This window comes from Hyla sarda, chromosome 6, assembly GCF_029499605.1.
Source record: "Hyla sarda isolate aHylSar1 chromosome 6, aHylSar1.hap1, whole genome shotgun sequence".
Classification (NCBI taxonomy): Eukaryota; Metazoa; Chordata; class Amphibia; order Anura; family Hylidae; genus Hyla; species Hyla sarda.
Window position 1 is genome coordinate 124197717 of NC_079194.1, and position 25493 is coordinate 124223209.

Sequence of the window (25493 nt, forward strand, 5' to 3'; positions counted from 1 at the left end):
AAAAAACAAGGACAGAGCATGTAGGACCCCTTAATAATGATAATGGGGAGGTTGTCACGGGCGATCAAGAGAAGGCGGAGCTACTGAATGGGTTCTTTAGTTCTGTATACACTATGGAAAAAGGAGCTGACATTGGCCAGATCAGTGCTGGTAACACATCATGTAATGTACTGAACTGGCTTAATGTAGAGATGGTACAAGGTAAGTTAAGTAAAGTAAATGTAAGCAAATCTCCAGGGCCAGATGGATTGCACCCAAGAGTTCTTAGAGAGGTAAGTTCAGTAATATCTGTACCCTTGTTCATGATATTTAGAGATTCTCTGGTGTCTGGTATTGTGCCAAGGGACTGGCGCAAGGCTAATGTGGTACCAATCTTCAAAAAGGGCTCTAGGTCTTCGCCAGGCAATTATAGACCGGTAAGTCTAACGTGCATTGTGGGTAAAATGTTTGAAGGACTTATAAGGGATTACATACAGGAATACATAGGGGATAATTGTATTAAAAGTGATAGCCAGCATGGGTTTACTAAGGATAGAAGTTGTCAAACCAATCTAATTTGCTTTTATGAAGAGGTGAAGAGAAGCCTTGACAGAGGAATGGCTGTGGATATAGTGTTTCTGGATTTTGCCAAAGCGTTTGATACTGTCCCTCACAGACGTCTGACAGGTAAGTTAAGGTCCTTGGGCTTGGAAACTTTAATTTGTAACTGGATTGAACACTGGCTCATGGATCGTACCCAGAGAGTGGTGGTCAATGATTCGTACTCTGATTGGTCCCCGGTAATTAGTGGTGTACCCCAAGGTTCAGTACTGGGCCCGCTGTTGTTTAATTTATTTATCAATGATATAGAGGATGGTATTAACAGTTCTGTTTCTATCTTTGCAGATGACACCAAGCTTTGTAGCACGGTACAGTCTATAGAGGAGGTGTATAGGTTACAAGATGACTTGTATAGACTAAGTGTCTGGGCATCCACTGGGAAAATGAGGTTCAATGTGGATAAATGTAAAGTTATGCATCTGGGTATTAATAACATGCATGCATCGTATGTCTTAGGGGGGATTAAACTGGCAGAGTCACTGGTAGAGAAGGATCTGGGTGTACTCGTAGATCACAGACTACAGAATAGCATGCAATGTCAGGCTGCTGCTTCCAAAGCCGGCAGGATATTGTCATGTATAAAAAGAGGCATGGACTCGAGGGACAGGGACATAATACTCCCCCTTAGACGCGCGACTAAACTAATATGGGGCATGGAACATCTTAGCTATGAGGAGCGATTAAAGGAGTTACAATTGTTTAGTCTTGAGAAGAGACGTTTAAGGGGGGATATGATAAACGTATATAAGTATATAAATGGCCCATACAAAAAATATGGAGGAAAACTGTTCCAGGTTAAACCCCCCCAAAGGACGAGGGGGCACTCCCTCCGTCTGGAGAAGAAAAGGTTTAGTCTAAAGGGGCGACACGCCTTCTTTACCATAAGAACTGTGAACTTATGGAACAGTCTACCTCAGGAACTGGTCACAGCAGGAACAATTAACAGCTTTAAAACAGGGTTAGATACATTCCTGGAACAAAATAACATTAATGCTTATGCAGAATTATAAAACTACATCCCTTTCCCTTATCCCCTTACACCCTTCCCTTCAATCCCCTGGTTGGACTTGATTGACGTATGTCTTTTTTCAACCATACTAACTATGTAACTATGTAACTATGTATGTTCTCACATACCGTATATACTCGAGTATAAACCGACCTGAATATAAGCCGAGGCCCCTAATTTCACCCCAAAAACCCAGGAAAAGTTATTGACTCGACTATAAGCCTAAGGGGGGAGGGGGGCTGGATGATGACAAAGGCCCTGGCAGTGGTCTTCAACCTGCGGACCTCCAGATGTTACAAAACTACAACTACCAGCATGCCCGGACAGCCAATGGCTGGCCGGGCTTGCTGGGAGTTGTAGTTTTGAAACATCTGGAGGTCCGCAGGTTGAAGACCACTGAGGGCGGAGAGTTCACTCGAGCATAAGCCGATGGGGGTGTTTTCAGCACGAAAAATCGTGCTGAAAAACTCGGCTTATACTCGAGTATATACGGTAACTTCCGTACGGCTGGAAATATTTCAATACCTGGTACACATATTACAGGTCAGGATATGAGGACGGAATGGGAGGTCAAGATAGGAGGTCGGGATAGGAGGTCGGGATAGGAGGTCGGGATAGGAGGTCGGGATAGGAGGACTGGATAGGAGGACTGGATAGGAGGACGGGATAGGAGGACGGGATAGGAGGACGGGATAGGAGGACGGGATAGGAGGACGGGATAGGAGGACGGGATAGGAGGACGGGATAGGAGGACGGGATAGGAGGACGGGATAGGAGGACGGGATAGGAGGACAGGATAGGAGATCGGGATAGGAGGACAGGATATGGGGTTGGGATATGACAACAATATATGAGGATGGGATATGAAGTCAAAAGCTTCCTCCTTTGTTTATTTTCCTCCCCAACAAGGATTAGGAAGGAAAAACCGGGCAACGGTATTAAGCTAGTAGTAAATGAGTGCCAATGTGTGTGTATGTTCCAGCATCACATCCAAACGGCTGAAGATGTTAACATGAAACTTGGCACACATGTTACTTATATGTCAACAACAAACATAGGATAGGTGATTTAACCCTTACTCACCCCTATTTGTCAGGGTCGGGGTTTTTGTTTAAAGTCCCATACAAGTCTATGGGAAATATATTTTACTGCATAACTTCCAAACGGCTGGAGATATTTCAATAGTACTTGGTCACATGTTACTTATATGTCCACTTAAAATATAGGATAGTTATTTTAACCCTTAACTACCCCCATCTGTGAGGGTCAGGGTTTTTGTTTAAAGTCCCATGCAAATTTATTGGAAATGTATGTTCCCACATAACTTTCGTACAGCTGGAGATATTTCAATAATACCTGTTCACATGTTACTTACAAGTCAAGTAAAAATATATGCAAGCCACACCCCATTTCACAAAGACTTGCCCACTGTTTAAGCCCCACCCTTTTATTTTCTACCCTTTTTGTGCATCAGTCTGGCTTGCAAATCAGGCCCAGTCCCACAAAGCAACGTTCCCTTCTATTTTCAGCTTACATAGTAACATAGTAACATAGTTCATAAGGTTGAAAAAAGACCAGAGTCCATCAAGTTCAACCTATAACCCTAATAAGTCCCTACTGATTTGAGTTGATCCAGAGGAAGGCAAAAAAAAAACTCATACTAGAGGTAAAAATTTCTTCCTGACTCCAAATATGGCAATCCGAATAAATCCCTGGATCAATGTTCTGGCCCTATAAATCTAGTATACATAACCAGCGATGTTATTACTCTCCAAAAATGCATCCAGCCCCTTTTGAACTCTTTTACAGAGTTCACCATGACCACCTCCTCAGGCAGAGAATTCCACTGTCTCACTGCTGTTACAGTAAAGAACCCCCGTCTGTGCTGGTGTAGAAACCTTCTTTCCTCTAGAGGATGCCCCCTTGTTATAGATACAGTCCTGGGTATCAATAGATCATGGGAGAGATCTCTGTACTGTCCTCTGATATATTTATACAAAGTTATTAGGTCGCCCCTAAGCCTTCTTTTTTCTAAACTAAATAACTCTAATTCTGATAATCTTTCTGGGTACTGTAGTCCTCCCATTCCCCGTATTACCCTGGTTGCCCGTCTTTGAAACCTCTCCAGCTCCACTATAGCTTTCTTGTACACTGGTGCCCAGTACTGTACACAGTGTTCCATGTGTGGTCTGACTAGTGATTTGTACAGCGGTAGAATTTGTTCCTTATCATGGGCATCTATGCCCCTATTGATGTACCCCATGATTTTATTTGCCTTCGCAGCAGCTGCCCGACACTGGTCACTACAGCTAGATTTACTGTTAACTAGACTCCGAAGTCCTTTTCCATGTTAGTCGTCCCAAGTCTGCTCCCATTTAATACATAATCCCAGCCCGGATTTTTCTTCCCCATGTGCATTACCTTACATTTTTCAGTGTTGAACCTCATATGCCACTTCCCAGCTCAAACTTCAAACCTATCCAGATCCATTTGTAACAGTGCTCTGTCCTCTATAGTGTTTACCGCTTTACAGAGTTTAGTATCATCTGCAAATATTGCTACTTTACTATTCAACCCTTCTTCCAGGTCATTAAGGAATATATTAAATAGGACAGGACCCAAGACGGACCCCTGTGGTACCCCACTAGTAACAGTCACCCTATCAGAATAAGTACTATTAATAACCACCCTCTGTTTCCTATCACTGAGCCAATTACTTACCACACACATTCTCCCCCAGCCTACTCCCTCTCATTTTATGCACCAACCTTTTATGTGGAACCGGATCAAATGCTTTGGAAAAACCCAGATATACGACATCCAGCAATTGCCCCTGGTCCAGTCTGGAGCTCACGTCCTCATAAAAGCTGATCAGGTTAGTTTGACAGGACCGATCCCTCATAAAGCCATGCTGATATGGAGTCATACATTTATTTTTATCAAGATATTCCAAAATAGTATCTCAAACCCTCAAACAATTTACATACAACGGAGGTTAAACTAACAGGTCTATAATTCCCGGGGTCACCTTTTGATCCCTTTTTAAATATTGGCACCACATTTGCCATTCGCCAGTCCTGGGGAACAGTCCTGTCAGGATCCGGACTGGTATGCAGCGAGGACACTGGTGGTGGATCCTCTGTGTCAGTGGGGTGATGACGTGGGCCGTACCAGGGGAACGGAGTCTAAGGGGTTACTGGTTTTCACCAGAGCCCGCCGCAAAGCGGGATGGACTTGCAGCGGCAGGTAACCCCCAGGTCGTTCCACCCAATAGCGACTCAACCCCAGCTGACAGCTGAGACAGGCGCGGTACACAGGGACAAGGCAAGAGCAAGGTCGGACATAGCAGAAGGTCAGGGCAGGCAGCAAGAGTCGTAGTCAGGGGCAACAGCAGAAGGTCTGGGTAAACAGGCTTGGGAACACACTAAACACTTTCACAGGGCACAAGGCAACAAGATCCGGCGAGGACAGGAAGGGGAAGTGGGTTTATATACACAAGACACAGGTGCAGGTACTGATTGGGCCAGGCACCAATCAATGGCGCACTGGCTGGAGAGCGGGACCGCGCACGCCGGGACTGAGCTGACAGAGAATGGGGCAGGTGAGGAGATTGGGATGCGCCCCGCGGGTGCGTCCCGCTACACGGATCGCATCCCCGCCGGCGATACTAGTGCAGCGCTCCCGGTCAGTGGGTCTGACCGGGGCGCTGCACAGAGACGAACGCCGCGAGCGCTCCGGGTAGGAGCAGGGACCCGGAGCGCTCGGCGTAACAAGTCCCTGTCACTATAGAGTCCTTAATATAAAAAATAGGGGTCTATCTATTACATTACTTAATTCCTTTAGAACACGGGGGTGAATGCAATCTGGACCTGGTGATTTGTCTATTTTGATTTTTTTGTAGGTGGCACTGTACTTCTTCCTGGGTTAGACAGGTGACCTGTACTGGGGAGTTTACCTTATCTCACTGTATTTCACCTGGCATTTCATTTTCCTCGGTGAATACAGTGGAGAAGAATTTGTTTAATATATTTGCTATTTCCTTATTCCTGTTTATAATTTCTTCCTCGTCATTTTTTAAAGGGCCAACACTTTCATTTTTTTAACTTTTTTTCTATTTATATAGTTAAAGAACATTTTGGAGTTAGTTTTGCTCTCTTTGGCAATGAGTCTTTCTGTCTCTATTTTTGCGGCTTTTCTCTGTTTTTTTTACATATTTTAAATTTTTCTCTATAGCTTTTTAATGCTTCTTCACTGTTGTCCTGTTTTAGTAGTTTAAATACTTTATTTTTGTCATTTATTGCCCCCTTAACGGTTTTATCCATCCATATTGGTTTTCTTTTATTTTTTACCCTTTTATTCCCATAAGGTATATACATCTTACAGTGAGAATTTAAGATATAAAAGTCTCCCATTTAGTGTCAGTATTGTTCGTTTTGAGGACATTATCCCATTTTATATTGTTAAGGGCTTCTTTGAGTTGATCGAACTTTGCCTTCCTAAAGTTCATTGTTTTTGTGGCCCCTCGAGAGATTCCCTTATTGAAGAACAATTTATAATGTATTATATTATGATCACTATTTCCTAGGTGTCCTTCTCCCTGCACATTAGTTACTCTGTCAGGTCTGTTGGTTAATATTAAGTCTAGTAGGGCGCCCCCTCTAGTCGGGCCCTGCACCATTTGGGATAGATAATTGTCTTTAGCTATAGTCAAAAACCTGTTTCCTTTATGAAATTCACAGGTCTCAGTCTCCCAGTTTATATCAGGATAGTTAAAGTCCCCCATTATTATCACATCATTTTGATTTGCTGCCTTGTTTATTTGCCTCAATAATTGATATTCTGGCTCTACCATTATATTTGGTGGCTTATAGCAAACCCCTATCAGAATTTTTTTTTTTTTATCTCCATATATTTCTACCCATAGTGACTCCACATTATCGTTTCCCTCCCAAATATCCTCAAGCAGTGCGGCCTTCAGACTGGAATTTACATAAAGACCAACTCCTCCCCCTTTCTGTTTTGTCCGATCCTTCCTGAATAGACTATAGCCCTGTATGTTGACCGCCCAGTCACAGCTATCGTCAAACCAAGTCTCTGTTATACCCACTATGTCATAATCCTCCTCAGACATTTTCAACTCCAGTTCATACAGTTTTATTGGTCAGACTTCTGGCATTAGTCAACATGCAATTCAATGGTGTATGTTTTTTTTTCCTATGATGCCTATCCCTATTAACTATTCTAACCCCTCCCTCCGCTCCACCCCAGGTACATTATTAAGTCCCCCCCCTCTATCTATACCATCTTCCCACTCTATGTTGTAGGTTCCCTCCCCCCCCCAGTCCCTAGTTTAAACACTCCTCCACCCTTCTAGCCATCTTCTCCCCAAGCACAGCTGAAGTCTCCCCATTGAGGTGCAGCCCATCCCTACGGTAGAGCCGGTATCCAACAGCAAAGTTGGCCCAGTTCTACATGAACCCCTCCTTCCTACACCAGCTTCTGAGCCACTTGTTTGCCTCCCTAATCTCCTGCTGCCTCTCTGGTGTGGCTCGCGGTACAGGTAATATTTCAGAAAATACTACCTTGGAGGTCCTTGCCTTAAGCTTGCGGCCTTAGTCCCTGAAATCATTTTTAAGGACACTCCACCTACCTCTTACTTTGTCATTGGTGCCATTATGTACCATGACTGCTGGGTCCTCTCCAGCCTCACCCAGCAACCTGTCAACCCGATCCGTGTTGACAGGTTGGGGTGTGCCAGTTCAGTACTAGCCTCCCTGACACTTTTCCCTCTACCCCGTTTTCTAAATGTAACCCAGCTAACTACCTGACTGTCCTGCACCTCTGTCCCACTATCCTCCGCCACCTCTACCCCAGAGAGTACTTGCTCAGTGAGCAGGAGACTCCTCTCCAGGTTGTCAATGCATCTCAGTGTTGCTAGTAGCTTACAATATCTTCATCACAAACAAGTCCCACCTGAGGACAGGATATGAGGATGGGAGATAAGGACGGGATATGAGGATGGGATATGAGGTCGGGATATAAGGACGGGATATGAGGACGGGATATGAGGACGGGATATGAGAACGGGATATGAGGACGGGATAGGAGGTCGAGATAGGAGGACGGGATAGGAGGACGGGATAGGAGGTGGGGATAGGAAGTCGGGATGGGATGTCGGGATGAGGTCGAGCAACAATGCCATGAATTCATCCTCAGACTTGTCTCCCATGTGGATAACTATGGTTTTGAACCCTCCTTGTTGCCTGAATTGTTTGCTTTAGTAAACATTCTGGCATTAGAAAACCATCTGAGAACTCCATTCCGCATGGGTATGGGTACAAGGATCACTATGTAGGTCCATGCAAATGCTCCAGACCAATTATAAGAGATTTAGTGCCACCCTCCTATCAGATTGGGAGGGGATATTGTTGCCCACATGAAACTTGAATCTCCATGTTCCTACCCAGAAACTGTCTTCCTGGTAAATTGGGCCCTTTCTTGTACTGCAATGTGTTAACCTAGTTGCCCTCTCGCCCTTCGTGAGGATTTCCAAGGTCTTCCATGTTTCAAATGAGCAGCATGAGGTCCACAGTATTCTCGACACCCGTATGTCAAGTGGTTGCCTCCAGTAAGTAATCCACTTGCTATGGGCTCAAGGAATGGTCCTGGGGCCCAACTAAGTTTGTACATGCTCCTGACCTTCTCCTTGCTTTTCATTTGGGGAGGTGTCATTAGAGGAAAGTATTGTCAGAGTTATGACAACCTCTCCACTCAACTACTTGCTTCTCAGTAGACAGCAACACCTCAGCTGATACTAATGAGCATCACCTAATTTCCCTGGCTACCTGATAATCAGCCATCCCCTTCCCTGCTGGGCCCTGGCTACTTAACTGCAACAGTTCAGACTGCCTCTGCCCGTGCATGATCTCTCATCTCCAAGTGTGTTCCTTATTGTAATTCAGTGTATAATCCTGGCCTAGCTGACATCCATGGTTCCTGACCCTAGTTGTAACTTCTTAGTATGCTGCTTCCAGTGTCCTGACTTCAGCTATTTCTCAAGTGCCTGGATTCCACAGTTTGTTTGTTTTAAATTATTTTTAAAAAGGTGTGCTGTGTACTGCACTATAGTCTCCATCTGGTTTTGTGGTTCCTGACACTATGTAGATTTGGGGTTCAGTTGCAATGCATGATACAGAGCTCCATGTAATGCAGCAGCTTTTAGACTTTAATAGTTGTTTCCAACAATATATTTCTGATTATAAGAAATTGACGTCCAATAAATTCTTTCCAGCTTACATATATTTGGATGGCATATTGAGAGCTTAGAAGATGATGATAGATCTCACTGGCCCTGTTCAGATATTGATTTGATTAGTAAAATGTAATTTACTAAGTTGTATTATACTTAGCATTTTATAGGAGCAGTTGAAAGGTTACAACGCTTAAATGAGTGCCTTAGAGCACAGTGTAATAAGAAGAGTAGTAGATATCAGTCACTGATATGATGTAAATGTCTCAGCACTGGCGTTTCTGAAATTATTGATGACAGATAACAGGGAACAGTAGACGGCATTCAAGCTCATCACACATGAAGATCGGGGGAAGAGTTATAATAACCTGTGTAGAAGAAAAGTTGTGCAGTTGCCCATGGCAACCAATCAGATTGCTTCATTCATTTTTTTAATAGGCCTCTGGAAACTGAAAAGAAATCTGGTTGCTGTGGGCAACTGCACCACTTTTCTTCTGCGCCGGTGTTGATAAATCTTCCCCCAGAAGTGCAATGTACATCTGATGTGTAGTCAAATTAGAGGAGTTATCCAACCCCATGAAATTCCATACAAAAAGTTTATATAAAATAACTAAAGAAATAAAGGGCCCTTTACAGGAGCCAATCATTAACTGAATTAATGCTTGTAGAAACACTCATTCCCAAAAATTAGTGCATGTGAATGGGAATGCAAATGGTCAATTCCCCCCAAAAAATGCTTGTTCCTTGGCTGATTGTATCATTTATGCAGGCCGAAAAAGGCAGATTCACACTTAGCAAAATTGACTGTTTTATTTATTTTTATGTAAAACATGTCTTAAAAATATTGTCTTTTATTGTTAATAATGGTAAATTGTCCATTAGCATACACATGAATGAAAAAAGTTTTTATTTCAGCTGCCGTTAAGTTGATGTTATTTTTGGCCAATTTTGGGCAAAAATTGCTGAAATAAAGAAAATCCATGAAAATCCATAACATTTTACAAATAATTTGCCAAAAATGTTAAAAAAATTTCCAAATCTTTTATTTAAATAAAATTATAATAAAAACTGTATGTGAACATAGCTTTAGTAGGCTGCACTTTGCCCCAACTGTGGCCCCAATTAAATGGGAAATATCCCTTTTGGCCAATATCAAAGGGTTGGGAAAAATTGCAGCTCTGATTCTGACTTTTTTATTAAAGGAAATATCCAGTGGTGAAAAACTTATCTCCTATCCTAAGGATAGGGGATACGTTTCAAATCGCGGGGGGTCCGACCGCTGGGGTCCCCCACGATCTCCTGTACGGGGCCCCGACAGCCCACGGGAAGGGGGCGTGTTGACCACCGCACGAAGCGGCGGCTGACACGCCCCCTCAATACAACTCTATGGCAGAGCCGGATCGCTGCCTTCGGCAATCTCCGGCTCTGCCATGGAGTTGTATTGAGGGGACGTGTCAGCCGCCGCTTCGTGCGGAGGTCGACACCCGCTATCTGGCCAGCGAGCCGGGGCCCCGTACAGAGAGATCGCGGGGGGCCCCAGCGGTCGGACCCCCTGTGATCTGAAACTTATCCCCTATCCTTAGGATAGGGGATACGTTTTTCACCACTGGACTACCCCTTTAAGTCTAAAATTTGACATGGTCAGTTTTTAGGAAAGGGATACCTAAAAAAGATTTTCAGGAAAGCTTAGCACTTTAAAACATAAGGAACTCGTGAGTAAAACAAAAAAGAATGATGAATAAAAAAAAATATCTGTGATTCATTCCAAAATATGTGCTGAAAAACTCTGTGTGAACGTAGTCTAAGCAGTTCCCTAATATACTAGTGTAAGTTCATTAAGGGTAACCCTGAATTAGAACATTTGTTCAGGGACAGAACATCTCCAACATGCAGTGTTCCAGAACTGACAGTGACTGACTCGATAACAAGGTCCTGGTTTTCATGATGTCCGTACTTTGTGTCCTATCACACAGGTGCTGAACCACATGTTACAAGCTGCACGATCTGCTCTGTAAAGCCAGAATAGATATCATCTTTTGGTCTTCGTGTTCTGTAGTCTATCAAAATGACTGATATCTGGATCTGTATAACTCTTCCACCAGACTGACCTGTATGTTTTCTCTCCCATATAGTCTGATCAGGGTTATTACTATTCAGAACAGAGTATGTTCATCCCACTTATTGCAAAATGTGATATTGTCAAATAAAGGTATAGACCAGGGGTGGACAACCTATGGCATTGTGTCCACATGGGCCAACAATCACTTTCTTTGCAGCCCTCAGCCATGAGTCTTCCTATAGATGTTTCTATTGATGGCGCTGTTATGGTGGCCACTGTATGGCTGGCACTGCAGGGCTGAATGAGTGCCATTTTGAGAGCCACAATAGATTTTCCATGTTATGCCTAGTATAGACCATCAGTTTAAACCACATTTCTACTTTAGAATGTATGTAAATGTCTAATAGCTTTGGGACTCCAGATGGGAGGTGATGAGCTGAAGAGTTTGACACACATACACGTGGTTTTCTCCATTGTAGGTTATGAAAGTTGTGAAATGGAGTTGTGTAAAGGAGTACTCCTGTGGAAAACATTTTTTTTAATCAACTAGTGCCGGAAAGTTAAACAGATTTGTAAATTACTTCTATTTAAAAATCTTAATCCTTCCAGTTCTTAACAGCTGCTGTATACTACAGAGGAAGTTATTTTCTTTTTGAATTTATTTTCAGTCTGACCACAGTGCTCTCTTCTGACACCTCTGTCCATACCAGGAACTGTCCAGAGCAGGAGAGGTTTGCTATGGGGATTTGTTTGTACTCTGGACAGTTCCTAACATGGACAGAGGTGTCAGCAGAAAAAAGAAAAGAACTTCCTGTGGAGCATACAGCAGCTGATAAGTACTGGAAGGGTTAAGATTTTTTTAAAAGAATAATTTACTAATCTGTTTGGCTGTGTTTTGTATCATTCATTATATGGTGGTAGCACCAGGTAACTGCAGCTCAGCTCCCATTCACTTTAAGGGGTTGTCCACTATTAGAAAAACATAGCTGCTTTCTTCCAGAAACACTGCAACTCTTGTTTGTAGTATGTGTGTTTGTTGAGTTGTAATAACACACACAACCTGAGGACAGTAGTGGCGCTGTTTGAAGAAAGCAGCTATGTTTTTCTAATCCTGCATAACTCCTTTAAAGGGAACCTTGATTCTTATCCTCTTTCCACGGTATGGTGGATATGTGTCTGATTGCAGGGGGTCTGTACACTTTTTCCATAGTTATTTGCTGTGATATCACCAGCTGGATAAGATGTGGTAAGTACAGCAGCGGGTGCCCAGGCTTATCTAGGGTTAGGAGACAGGACACTGGCCGATTATTGGAGAATGGATCTGGTTCAGCGGCTGCAGTCAGGAAATCAGTGTATGCAACAGCAGCTCCAAAAGAGATAAGGCCACTTCCCCAGCCATCAGCATTTTATGAATTATGGAAGATCTGTTCTGGTATCTGAGGTCGCTCAGCTGTCTCTGTGTGCCCGGCTGGCAGGATGATGACCTATGACTATGGACAAACTCCATAAGCATTTAACCCTTGCGTTAGTAATCTGATTGAAAGCTGCATGCAGGATATAGGAAATGTTAAAATATGTCACTACTGTACAGGACATAACTCTGTGTCCTTCCTATGTCCTCTTCATGATATTGCATTGCTTTATTCTTACAATAATTACATTAAACGTAATTATTGCCTAATGATACATTTTGACTGCTTGTCACCAGTGAATAGAAACATTTTTGTTTATGTCCAAAACGTTTAGACTTACTGACCAGATACTGTACTTTTTCCAGCTGAGGGTATGCTGCATTTGCATTCAGTCTTGACAGTTGTTTGTGAAAGATACAGCATGGACTCCAAGCTGATACATTATACCTGCACTAACACATTGTAACAAACTATCAGGATATGAGAGCGATTTGAATCCTTACTGTCTTTACTTTTATTTGTCAGATTCAGTAAAGTTCCACCGTCTCCGTTGTGATGGACATTCCTGCAACCCGCCGGTTGGGAACCTTGCTATTGGCCGGACACCCGTCACTCTTACCACTTGTGGCCAAAATGTCAGTGAACTCTATTGCTTCTATCCTGACGGTCAATTCCAACAGACACCAATCTCTTGCAGCCAAAGCCAGTGCAGAAAATGTAGTACAAACCAGCCTGAGAACTCCCACCTTCCTTCCCACATGACAGATGATGTCTTCTCCAGTCCGGCTACTTGGTGGCAGTCAGCACAAGGCGTCCTCAGAGAGGAGATCAGGTTGGACTTTGAGACAGAGTTTTACTTGACGCATGTTATCATGGTCTTTAAGTCCCCCCGTCCTGCAGCAATGATCCTGGAGAGGTCTCTTGACCATGGAAAGACTTGGAGAGCCTACAAGTACTTTGCTACTAACTGTACAGCTACTTTTGGCCTTCAGGATGACCTGAATGAAGAGGGATCACAGTGCACCTCCAGGTATTCTGATGCTTGGCCCTGTACGAGAGGAGAGGTGAGCGATGACCTAGAGAGTCTATGAACATGGACCAAACTAGCAAAGATGTGTTGCTTAGATTTCATGTCTGATATTCTAATGGACTTTTATTTTTATAATCTAAGCGAAGGGTATGAAACTAAGGGTATGAACACTTTTGCAACCATATTTTATTCCAACATTTTTTTTTTTTTTTATGTAGTAACTTTGTATGTATTCTTGATAAAAAATTGGTTACCTTGGGGGAGATTTATCAAAACCTGTGCAGAGGAAGAGTGGTGCAGTTGCCCATAGCAACCAATCAGATTGCTTCTTTCAATCTGATTGGTTGCTATGGGCAACTGCACCACTCTTCCTCTGTACAGGTTTTGATAAATCTCCCCCCTTGTGTCTTCTGCTCCTATGCCAGTCTATATGTCTCTGTTGTTACAAAGTACAAGATAATTCTGTGTAGTCTGATCTTGACGTCATTTATTACTCCCTTCCATCTATCTTCTGTCCAAAGATTAGTCATGTACGACTACAGGATCAGACTACATGCAGGGGTTGTTTGTAGCTTGTAACCATGAAAAGTCCTAGGGCTGCGCAGTAGCTATATACACAATATACACAAATTACAAAAATAGATGCATTGGAAAAATAAAACAATTATATTAAAAAAAATACATATCCCTTAAATAGGTTTTCCCACAAAAGACACTCATTCCCTAAGGACCCCCACTGATAACAGGGTCCCATGTTTCCTATTTTTAGATGGAGACCCTTTTTGCCAGTTGATTCAACTCTATGGGCTAGACAAAGTTAGCTGAACTTACTTGGCTATCTCTGCCAGGCCTGTATTGTTGAATGGAGAGGCAGTGTACATATCCCACCCCATATATATAGAGTAGGTAGTGGACCTGGGACCACCATTCTTGTGATCGATGGAGGTCCCAGGGGTAGAACTAGAGAATGAATGTCTTAAAGGACAACTGTCATATATTTTCTCTTGCACTATCCACAGGTACTGGTGGATAGTGCAGGAGATGCTGATTCCAATAAGCCCTACCTTGCCCGGATCCGCCCGGCCTTTGCCCGCAATTGTACTTTTATTCTAAGTGGAAATCTTGTTGTAACTGGCACGGGTGGGGCTTCTGCAGCTAACTGGCACTGACATCAGCGCCGCTTATGAATATTCATCCCCCCTCCCTCCAGCTCTCCCTCTCTTCGCCGCTCCTAACTGGAGGGAGGGGGATGAATATTCATAAGCGGCGCTGACGTCAGTGCCAGTTAACCTGCAGAAGCCCCGCCCATGCCAGTTACAACAAGATTTCCACATAGAATAAAAGTACAATTGCCAACAAAGGCTGGGCTTGTTGGAATCAGCATCTCCCGCACTATCCATCAGTACCTTTAGATAGTGCGGGAGAAAGTATCTGACAGTTTTCCTTTTAAATAGGAAAATCCCTTGAATGGAAACACCCCCAATAGACAGGGCCAATTTCACTGAAATCCACCAAACTTATGGAAGCAATTGAGAGAGTAAAAAAAATATATACATTGTTTATTGTCTATGAAACATTGTGCACAAGAAGACATGCTGACAACTGGGGTACAGAACAATGGCACACTGACAATTGGGGGACAGTACAAAGACACATTGACACATTGGGTACAGGACAATGACACAAGGACACTTGGGGGGCGCGGGCAATAATACAATGGCACTCTGGGGGAGAGGACAATGACATACTGAAACTTGAGGGGCAGAAAAATGATAAACTACACTTGGGGGACAGGAAAATGATATACTGATATGGAGGACAGGATATTTAAACAGTAACAATTGACACTTGGGAGGGGCATTTAAACACTGACATTTGGGAGGGACAGAACAATGACCCACTGACACTTGAGAGGACAGAGCAATGACCAACTAACACTTGGGGCCTTATTTTAGGCATTCTATTGATAATTTTTTGGGGGGATAGTTTGTTACCTCCGTACTCTACAGTAATGCATGATCCCATCTCGCAGACATATTAATCGCTCCTGTATGAGGCGCTCACTAGTCCAGCTTTATTCATGAGAATATTCTGTTTTGTTTCATCTTCTAATACTTACCAAGGCTAGACTAAGGCTTGCGTGTCTATGATGAGGTCAGTTTTTCCTCTACAGTTATCAGGGAGGTCCAAGAACAAAGACTCGACTTTTAATAAATACATTATAGGAACATTAAAGTGGGCATTAAACAGTTAACACTGTTTCAATATTACTGATTAACTGAATACTGATCAAAATACTGATTCATTTTTAATACCGTATATACTCGAGTATAAGCCGATCCGAATATAAGCCGAGGCCCCTAATCTCACCCCAAAAACCCAGGAAAAGTTATTGACTCGACTATAAGCCTAGGGTGGGAAATACATCATCCCCCCATGTAATCATCCAGACCCCTGTCATCATCCCCCCCCTTCATCATCACCGCCTGTCAATCCCTTCATCAGTGGTCTTCAACCTGCGGACCTCCAGATGTTGCAACACTACAACTCCCAGCATGCCCGGACAGCCGATGGCTGTCCGGGCATGCTGGGAATTGTAGTTTTGAAACCTCTGGAGGTCCGCAGGTTGAAGACCACTGCGGCCTTCGTCATCATCCAGACCCCCCCTTTATTTTGTATTCACCTTCCCTCGGCAGGAGGTTAGGGTGAGCTGGTACGGGCCATCTATGCTGCAGGGACTGTCCGGTGGGGAGGGTTAGTCGTTGCAGGCTGTCCATTTTCACTGGGGGGCCCTCTTCTCCGCGCTTCGGGCCTGCCCCGGACTAGTGACGTTGCCTTGACGACGACGCACATCGACGTTCATGCGCAAAAAACGTGCTGAAAAACTCGGCTTATACTCGAGTATATACGGTATATCGTTCTAGTGATCGAGCTTCCTTATTCTCCTACAGAGCTCGAAACTGTGTGCAGAAGCATCATTGATATTGATGACTGGAAATATGATGTAGTATAGACACTTTTTACCATGTGGCCAGACTTGGTGTCACTTGGTGCATAAACGTCATCCATTTTCGCATAAATAAGCAACTTTTTACAAAATCCGGAAATGAAAAAAGGACGACCATTGTAAAAAAAAACTTCTACAGTGCCCACAAATGCAGTGGTGTGTAAAAATTGCTCTATGTGAAAAGTCACAGTCCAGTTTGATGCGACCTTGTAAGGGACAAATTTACTTTAAAAAAGGGGTAAACTACATGATAAATGCTCCCCTATGTTTTTGCAGTGGATTTGGAGCCCTGTAACAGTAAAGTGGATTATTTTTATGATGCCATGCCGATTTTAGACATATGCCCCTTATATTTAGCACAATGGGGAAGAGATGTATCAAAACCTGTGCAGAGGAAAAGTTGCCCAGTTGCCTATAGCAACCAATCAGATTGCTTCTTTCATTTTCAACAAGGCCTCTGCAAAATGAAAGAAGCGATCTGATTGGTTGCTATGGGCAACTGGCCAACTTTTCCTTTGCACAGGTTTTGATAAATCTCCCCCAATGTTTAGGCAGCAATGCTGCTCCTTTGATGGAGATGATAATAACTAGCACTGATCTTATTTACCGGCAATTTATAGGTTAGAAAATGACGGATGTGAAAACCTTTCTTTTGCATACATGTCTATTATAGAATGGGTTGTTTAATCCAATTGCATTCTGAAATGTGCTAATGTAATGAGTTATTGCCTGAATTATTCAGATCTTGGACTGACATATTATGAAATTGCAATGTAAGCAATTATAAGCCAAAAGAAGGACCTATTATGCATAGGTTTAAATGCGTAAAAGAGCCCATCTGTTCCCCCCCTTTCACATAACAGAACCACGGGGGTCCCAGGAGCTGCCCGTCAGCAGCGGTAGACACACTTGTGTCAGCAGCGTTGGAATTCAGATTTTCCCCAACTGCTGCTGCAATAGAATGGAGCATTTCTGTGGCACAGCGGGGTGAGCATCTCCTAAACAGTGGGGGTCTGGGACATTGGACTCTCGCTGTTGGGGATGAGGGAATCTGTTAGAAATGTTCTTTAAATCATGACAGTTGACCGGGCATGAATACTGTGACGCAGATCACGCTACATGTGCAGTCACAACAGAGCGCCTGTGCTGCAATGATTTATCCACAATTATTATCCTTATTATTATCCATTATGCACAATTCATAGCGCTGCCTTAGTCTGTAGAATATTATGCTCCAATCCTTCCAGAGCTGTATTTAAAATTCTGCTGGGTGCCGCACAGCTTGATTCCAGGTCATACAGAGAAAAAAAAAAGAATTGGGAGCTTTGGATGTGACTAGAGCATATGTCATGTAGGTTTAGTGGTATATTCAGATGTAACTAGTGAATGTATGAGTGCTGCATTATACAATGATTTACAATAATGACCTCGTATTTACACCTCCCTTAACCTGCAGGTGATATTTCGAGCCTTAAATCCAGCTAATAGGATTGAAGATCCCTACAGCCCTGAGGCACAAGAACTGCTGAAGATTACCAACCTGAGACTTCTGTTATTAAAGAGGCAGGAATGTCCCTGTCAGGCTTTGCTGGGGTTACGGGAAAAGCCCCAAAGATTCGCTCATTACGCCATTTATGATCTGATCGTGCGTGGAAGCTGTTTCTGCAATGGACATGCGGAGGAGTGTGAGCAGGTGGACAGTGCGCCTGGATCTGAAGCTGCTGTAAGTAGAGTGAACGGAATAGATGTTTACCACTAACATAAGGTTTCTCAAGGAGACGATGAAAGAAAGGATGCACTAACCCGGGAATCTTGATTGCAGAATACCTTTATTCAGGAATCGGTACAACACATAGGCGAGTAGGCGCAGAGGAGCAACCTCTCAGTGACAGGCTGTTTCCTGCACACAAGGCGCACTTCTTTGGGCTGCCATCGGCAGCCCGAAAAAGTGCTCCTTGTGCGCAGGAAACAGCCTGTCACTGTGAGGTTGCTCCTCTGCGAGGTTGCTCCTCCGCCTACAGTACAGACCAAAAGTTTGGACACACCTTCTCATTCAAAGTTTTCTTTATTTTCATGACTATGAAAATTGCAGATTCACACTGAAGGCATTAAAACTATGAATAAACACATGTGGAATTATATACATAATTAAAAAAAAGTGTGAAACAACTGAAAATATGTCATATTCTAGGTTCTAGCCACCTTTTGCTTTGATTACTGCTTTGCACACTCTTGGCATTCTCTTGATGAGCTTCAGGAGGTAGTCACCTGAAATGGTCTTCCAACAGTCTTGAAGGAGTTCCCAGAGATGCTTAGCACTTGTTGGCCCTTTTTGCCTTCACTCTGTGGTCCAGCTCACCCCAAACCATCTCGATTGGGTTCAGGTCCGGTGACTGTGGAGACCAGGTCATCTGGCCCAGCACCCCATCACTCTCCTTCTTGGTCAAATAGCCCTTACACAGCCTGGAGGTGTGTTTGGGGTCATTGTCCTGTTGAAAAATAAATGATGGTCCAACTAAACGCAAACCGGATTGAATAGCATGGGGCTGCAAGCTGCTGTGGTAGCCATGCTGGTTCAGTATGCCTTAAATTTTGAATAAATCGACAACAGTGTCACCAGCAAAGCACCCACACACCATCACACCTCCTCCTCCACACCAGCACACCTGTGAAGTGAAAACCATTTCAGGTGACTACCCCTTGAAGCTCATCAAGAGAATGCCAAGAGTGTGCAAAGCAGTAATCAAAGCAAAAGGTGGCTACTTTGAAGAACCTAGAATATTACATATTTTTAGTTGTTTCACACTTTTTTGTTCTGTATATAATTCCACATGTGTTAATTCATAGTTTTGTGCCTTCAGTGTGAATCTACAATTTTCATAGTCATGAAAATAAAGAAAACTCTGAATGAGAAGGTGTGTCCAAACTTTTGGTCTGTACTGTATGTGTTGTACCGATTCCTGAATAAAGGTTTTCTGCTATCAAGATTCCCGGGTGAGTGCCTCCTTTCTTTCCTCGTCTCCTTGATGTACATTTGTATCTACTTGCTATCGGATCGCACCCCCGGGCACCACATGAACTGTAACGGACGATTCCGTTTTGTGTAGTCTAGTTGGACAGCAGTGCCGGACATAAGGTTTCTACTTTGTCTTACTCACCTGCGTGACAACCACTACTTGCAGACATTACATTGTCATACATCGGCTGTGCAATAGAGAGACAAACCTGCCAGATCCCTCTGTCTTAACTCGTTTAGTGTATGTAAGTGTCATTTCTTACTGTAATTCTAGTATTTTAGTCCAGAAACAGGAATATCAAGAAAAACAGAAGTATAGGCTTTGTCCATATACGACAGTATTTACACTATGCCGCAATGGGTTAATCTGTCGTTGTTTTAGAATGGGTTGTAAAAATGTCATTACAGCTCAGTCCTGTAATGTATGGATGCTGATACATTTCACTTATGAAAAGGGGAGAGAGATTAGTGATGCTGAGGTAGGTAGCTCACGAAGGGTTGTTAAAGGGGTACTCCACTGCATCAGTGTTCGGGACATTTTGTTCCAAATGCTCTGTGCGGGGGTCGTGATATCACGCCATGCCCCCTCAATGCAAGTCTATGGGAGGGGGCCGCCAGGCCCCCTCCCATAGACTTACATTGAGGGGGCGTGGTCGTGACGTCACGACCCCCGCAGCCCGCACCCAGCGTTCGGAAAACAAAATGTTCCTAACACTGGGGCAGTGGAATACCCCTTTAAAAGGGGATACAATTGTAACAAACCTTCAGCAGTGAGGAGTATTAGGTCAGAGCTCTGTGTGTAATCAAGAGTGTAGAATTGAAACATTGTGTATAATACAAAGTTGCAAAAAGGTTCACTATACTATGGCTAAGTTTTATTTACATGAAAGTTGTTGAGAAAAGGAATCCATAAAGTCACATGCTTCTAGTAAGAGGATTTTCAGCTTTTCCATTATTTAGAGCTTTTTCACTCACAGATCAGAGAGTGGTGGCGGTAGGATTTTTCTGTAAATATGTCCATTTGCAGTAACCGTTCTGTCTGAGGGATAACTCGTCCAATGTTGTCATTACCCGGATGGTGTCCCACTCAGTGAGCATGAGGCCCTGAGGGGATGCTGGCACGACCTGACCTTAACAGTGAAGAGGTAGCTGGCTCAACTAACCCCTCACCCCACCCCATTCATACCTCCCAACTGGCAGCGCTCCAGCAGGGATGTGACCCAGCCCTAACTGTAGCCCTCGCAACACTGGGTTCAGCAAAATGTTACTGCACAGACATAGAACAAGTGGCACCCAGCCGGATCAGTCAGTTATATCCTCACACGGTGCTCCTGCTGTATTATGTACACAGATTATATATGATCACTGCCTATATGGACATGTGTTGAGATAACTTGGTCTCCTGTATACACTTATGTATATACAACTTGGGTTCACTGGTGTAATGTCACAGTCCCTGGTGGCCTGACGTTTAGTGATCCAGTTTCAAGTATCCAATGGTTTAGTGAATCAGTCCCTGGTGTTCAGAAGCCCAGTGATTTAATACAGGACTCTGTTTTACCCAGGGGTTTTGTCTTACAGTCTGTTGTGTCTAGTGATGTATTGCATAGTCCCTGGTGTCCTGTGGTTTAGAATTCCAAACCCTGTTCTGTAGTTTAGTGATCCAGTCAATACAGTCAATTTGTTTACTGTTCCATTTCTTGGTGCATAGTAGTTTGAGCTCCATCCCCAGTGATCAGCAGTAGCTCAGTAAAACTGTCCCTGGCATCAAGTGGTTTAGTGATCCAGTCACTGGTCCTTGTTGGTTTAGAACTCTAGTCCATAATGTCTCATATTGACTTTTTCATGGGCTGGTGTCCAGTGGTTCTGTACACTAGTCTAAATGTAGGTGGTTTAGCACTCCAGTCCCTGGTATGTAGTGGTTTACTGTTCCTTTTGCTGGAGTCCAGTGCTCAGAGTTCTAGTCTTTGCTATTAAGTGGTCTTCTGTTTCATTCTTTGGTGTCCAATGGTTGAGCACTCCAATCACTGGTGTCCAGGGATTCAGAGCTCTATTCTCTGGTATATAGTGATCTACCATTCCACTCCCTGGTGATCACTGGTTTAGTGCTCCAGTCCCTGGTGTGTAGTGGTTTATTGTTCCAATCCCTAATGTCCAATGGTTAAGTGCTCCACTTAAGGGTGTAGTGGTTTATTGTTGCAGTCCCTGATATCCAGTGGCTTAGTGCCCCAGTCCCTGGTATGTAGTGGTTGATTGTTTCAGTCCCTGGTGTGCTGCAGTTTAGTGCTCCATTCCCTAGTGTGTAGTGGTTTAGTGTTCCAGTCCTTGATGTCCAGTGGTTTAGTGCTCCATTCCCTGGTGTGTAGTGGTTTAGTGTTCCAGTCCTTGATGTCCAGTGGTTTAGTGCTCCATTCCCTGGTGTGTAGTGGTTTAGTGTTCCAGTCCTTGATGTCCAGTGGTTTAGTGCTCCACCCTGGTGTGTAGTGGTTTAGCGTTCCAGTCCTTGATGTCCAGTGGTTTAGTGCTCCACCTTGGTGTTTAGTGGTTTTGTGTTCCAGTCCTTGATGTCCAGTGGTTTAGTACTTTAGTCCCTGATGTGTAGTAGTTTACTGTTCCAGTCCCTAATGTTCATGAGGGGGTGCTAAAAATAGGCACCTGGGGGTGGTTTGGCCATTGATTTTGCATCCTCCGTTGTGGTTGCTCCAGATCTGACATTACACCCTGCTGCAGATAACATATGCTGTACAAAGTTTAGTTGATTCCCCTGCAGGGGGTAATGTTCAGCTACTTGCTCCAGGCTGGTGGCTCTGTCTAGTTCCCAGGTCACCTGAGGTAAATCTTGTTTTTGCACACAGAGATTTCTTAGTGGATTTAATCACATTCCTTCTATAACCCTCCTCCATTTCCAAAAGTTATCTCTTGTCCAAACATCTTGTGCCTTTACCCTCATCATAATCCCCAGCAGAGTTTCCAAACTATCTGATCTATGCTGTGCCAGGCTTGGTGACCTCCAGGCATGCTGCATCTCTGCTGTTGGGTCGGCAATTCAAAGACCAGCTGGATAGAGGATAAAAAGAAGATGCCCGGGTGCCGTGCCAGATAGAAAACATCCCAGACAGTGACATGAGCTGCAGAGCGGGCACAGCCCGGGGGGAGCTGCACATAGAGCCGCTGTGCCCCCCATTCCCCATAGTTTACAAGCAGCTGACTAATGTGATACAAAAGAACACTGAGGGGCAGGGACTGATTATATCCATGCCTGACCCAGATATTCTCTTATTGAAGATGCCAATATTTGCCCTTGCATTTTTTCGATTTTTTAAATGATCTGAACTTCAAAAAGGTCTGAACACAATAGTAAGTGTGGTGGCTATGGAAAGCATATACTGTTATGCTGGGTGTAGTAGTCCCCAATGTATATGTCACATGGTGGACATACTCAGTGTTCCTCTATGAACATCACTACTATATTTTGGCACTGAAGCTGTTTCCATATGAAAAGTGCAGGAATGAGACCTCTGAACACTAGTATTCAGTCAAACAACTTATAAAACTTTACTAAACTCCTTGTGCAAATCCAGTGAAATACAGACGCTGTAATACAGCTTGGTAGGTTACATATATAGAAGAATAAGTATTTGCTTAGGGTCCTATTAATTAGTGCTTTTTTATCTAAATGATGTGTATGCAGGTATATATGCTCTCTGATTCTCAAGTTCTCAGTCCAGAAATAGTGAAGCTGCTGGATGAGGATCTTCAAGGGTTGGTTCATTGGGGGTGCAGAGATATAGAGGGTGTGCACCTCTTAATAAAGCCAGTAAACTCTTTTATTTATTTATTTTTATTATTTTCAAAAAGACAACATACACACTATTTACAGTACAATATCCTCAGAAGATCAACATAAATCAAAAGGGAAGGCATGAAAAAAGAGTAAAACCCATAGGAAATAGCAATAGCTTCACTAATTCTTGAATAAAAAGAAACTGAAATCTGACGTAGTTTTATATAAAAAAAAAAAAATAATAATAATTTTGGGAGACCACCACAATTCTATCACTCATCAAATTGAGGCTCATCTGTCAAGGGCCTATATGCTAACCATTTGGACCATAAATAAAAAAAAATCGTGCAGTGTTATTTGAGGATCTTGCTATGTTATACCCCATTCTGCAAGTCTGGTGCATTATGCTAATTAGAGTGCACATATTTGGGAGCTCCTGTTGTCTCCATTTAGCCGCTATTTTATTTTTAGCTATTGTTATAAAGTTTACTATTACCACCATGTAAAAGCCAGTAAACTCTTGCACTGGCAGGGATTTACTTAAGACCATTGTGTGAAGTGCCGGTCTTGTTAACCCCCCCCCCCCTTCCTTTCTTAGACTTCACTTTGCTCACTCTTTGGCAGCAATCTGTTACACATCACTTAGAAGGAGCATCCAGGAAAGTCACGACAGCACTGACTCGACGGAAGGTCCACAAAATACCAGTGTAATGCAGAGAGATCCTTGTTCAGCTTCTTCTTGCTTGCCTAACAAAATTCTCCCTCTCGGAGACTGGAAACTTCAGGACAATATCCTCACAGTGCAGACAGGAACAAGCAGCAGAAACAGTGAAATAATTGTAGACTTCGGCAGAAGAAATGTGGCCTATGTGTAGGTATGCCTCGCAATGGCAGGGGCTAGGAAATTTAGGGTCTATTCAGCCTCAAATGAAAGCCCATTAGACTTCTATGGGATTCCACACTTCTGAATTTCCGCATGTGGAATTTCCGCAGTAATTCCACACAAAATCCGCACAGGCCAGAAACCACCCAAGGAAGCGGAATTGGTGCGGAAGTTCCGCCTGTGCGAATAGACCTAACACTTTGCTGTATAGCTGGAACTCTCAGCAAGTGCAGAGATAGGAGATGTTACTCTGGCAAACTTCGGGCCCAGGATGACAGGTTTAGGTCCTATTTGCATAAGAGAGAAAGGTTACACTAGAGACTTTCTCCTGCAGTCATTAGCTATGAGTGACATTCAACTGTGTACATTAAAGGCAAGAAATGTTAACCCTTGACACTTTTAGCACCTCTGTGTATGCATTAGAGAAGTGCAATGCAGAGAAAAACATGTGAAAAACTCTTCAGTATCTGATATACACAGTATTCATTAAGCAAACCCTTTTACTCACAGCCACCCAACAACTCTCTAGTGGATGATCGCTGGCACAACTGTACTGGTACACAAAGAGTCAATGTTGTATGCTTATAATGTTTATGTAACATAATGGACATTGAAGTGCTGTGGGGTTCTATGAGACTGTATCACGCATGATAGGGTTAGATACACTAGTTTAGCAGACAGTATCAGATATGATAGGCTTTTCACACCATGTCCATTAAAGATCTTTGTGATATAGACAACTGACAGATTCCACTGTATAGGCATACAGTGCCATCCATTGCCTATAGGCTCCAATTGTAAAACAAATGTATGCCTACACAAGATAGCTTTAAATACCCTGGCTCACAAAGAGGTATCACACATAGTGGGCTACAGCAGCTCAGCAGACAGTATCACACATGATAGGTTTTGGCTCAGCAGACCAGGGGCATTCATAGGATCTAAAAATATTCTCCGTTAGTGTCCCTAACAGTAATAGTGGCGCCTTACTGCCCCTAATAGTGTCCTACACCATAATAGTGGCCCCTTAATTTCCCCAAAAAATTTGTGTCCCCCACACATTGTCCTACCTGTATTGATGCCAACGTAGTACCCTTCACATAATAACTGTTACAACTGTTCAGCAATTGTTGCCTCTTAGTACCTCTTTTCTGAAATTGTATCCACTTCTACTTTGCTTTCCAATTTGTTTTGCCTCTTAGTAGTATGCCTCTTAGTGCCCTCACTAATTATTGATGCCACCTATAGTGTCCCAGTTAGTAATGCCCACTTATTTTTCCATACGTAGTAATAATGGTCCTTAGTACTCCCAATGAATGTTGTTGTCCCCCTTAATGTCTCCCACTTAGGATTTTTATATTCATTAGCAATGATACCCCTTTATTACCCCCAATTACTAATAATGCCCTATCTTAGTAATGGTACCCATAATTTTGCCCTTTAC

General features: G+C 43.3%; 1 protein-coding gene across 1 annotated transcript in view; it reads left to right on the plus strand.

The window, feature by feature from the left end:
• The window catches only part of LOC130276063 (netrin-4-like), a 74241-nt gene that overhangs the window by 12719 nt on the left and 36029 nt on the right, over positions 1 to 25493 (plus strand). The window contains exons 2-3 of the mRNA XM_056524908.1: positions 12855 to 13393; positions 17823 to 18089. Of these exons, the coding sequence (XP_056380883.1) occupies positions 12855 to 13393; positions 17823 to 18089 (806 nt within the window). The remainder of the gene's footprint in view (positions 1 to 12854; positions 13394 to 17822; positions 18090 to 25493) is intronic.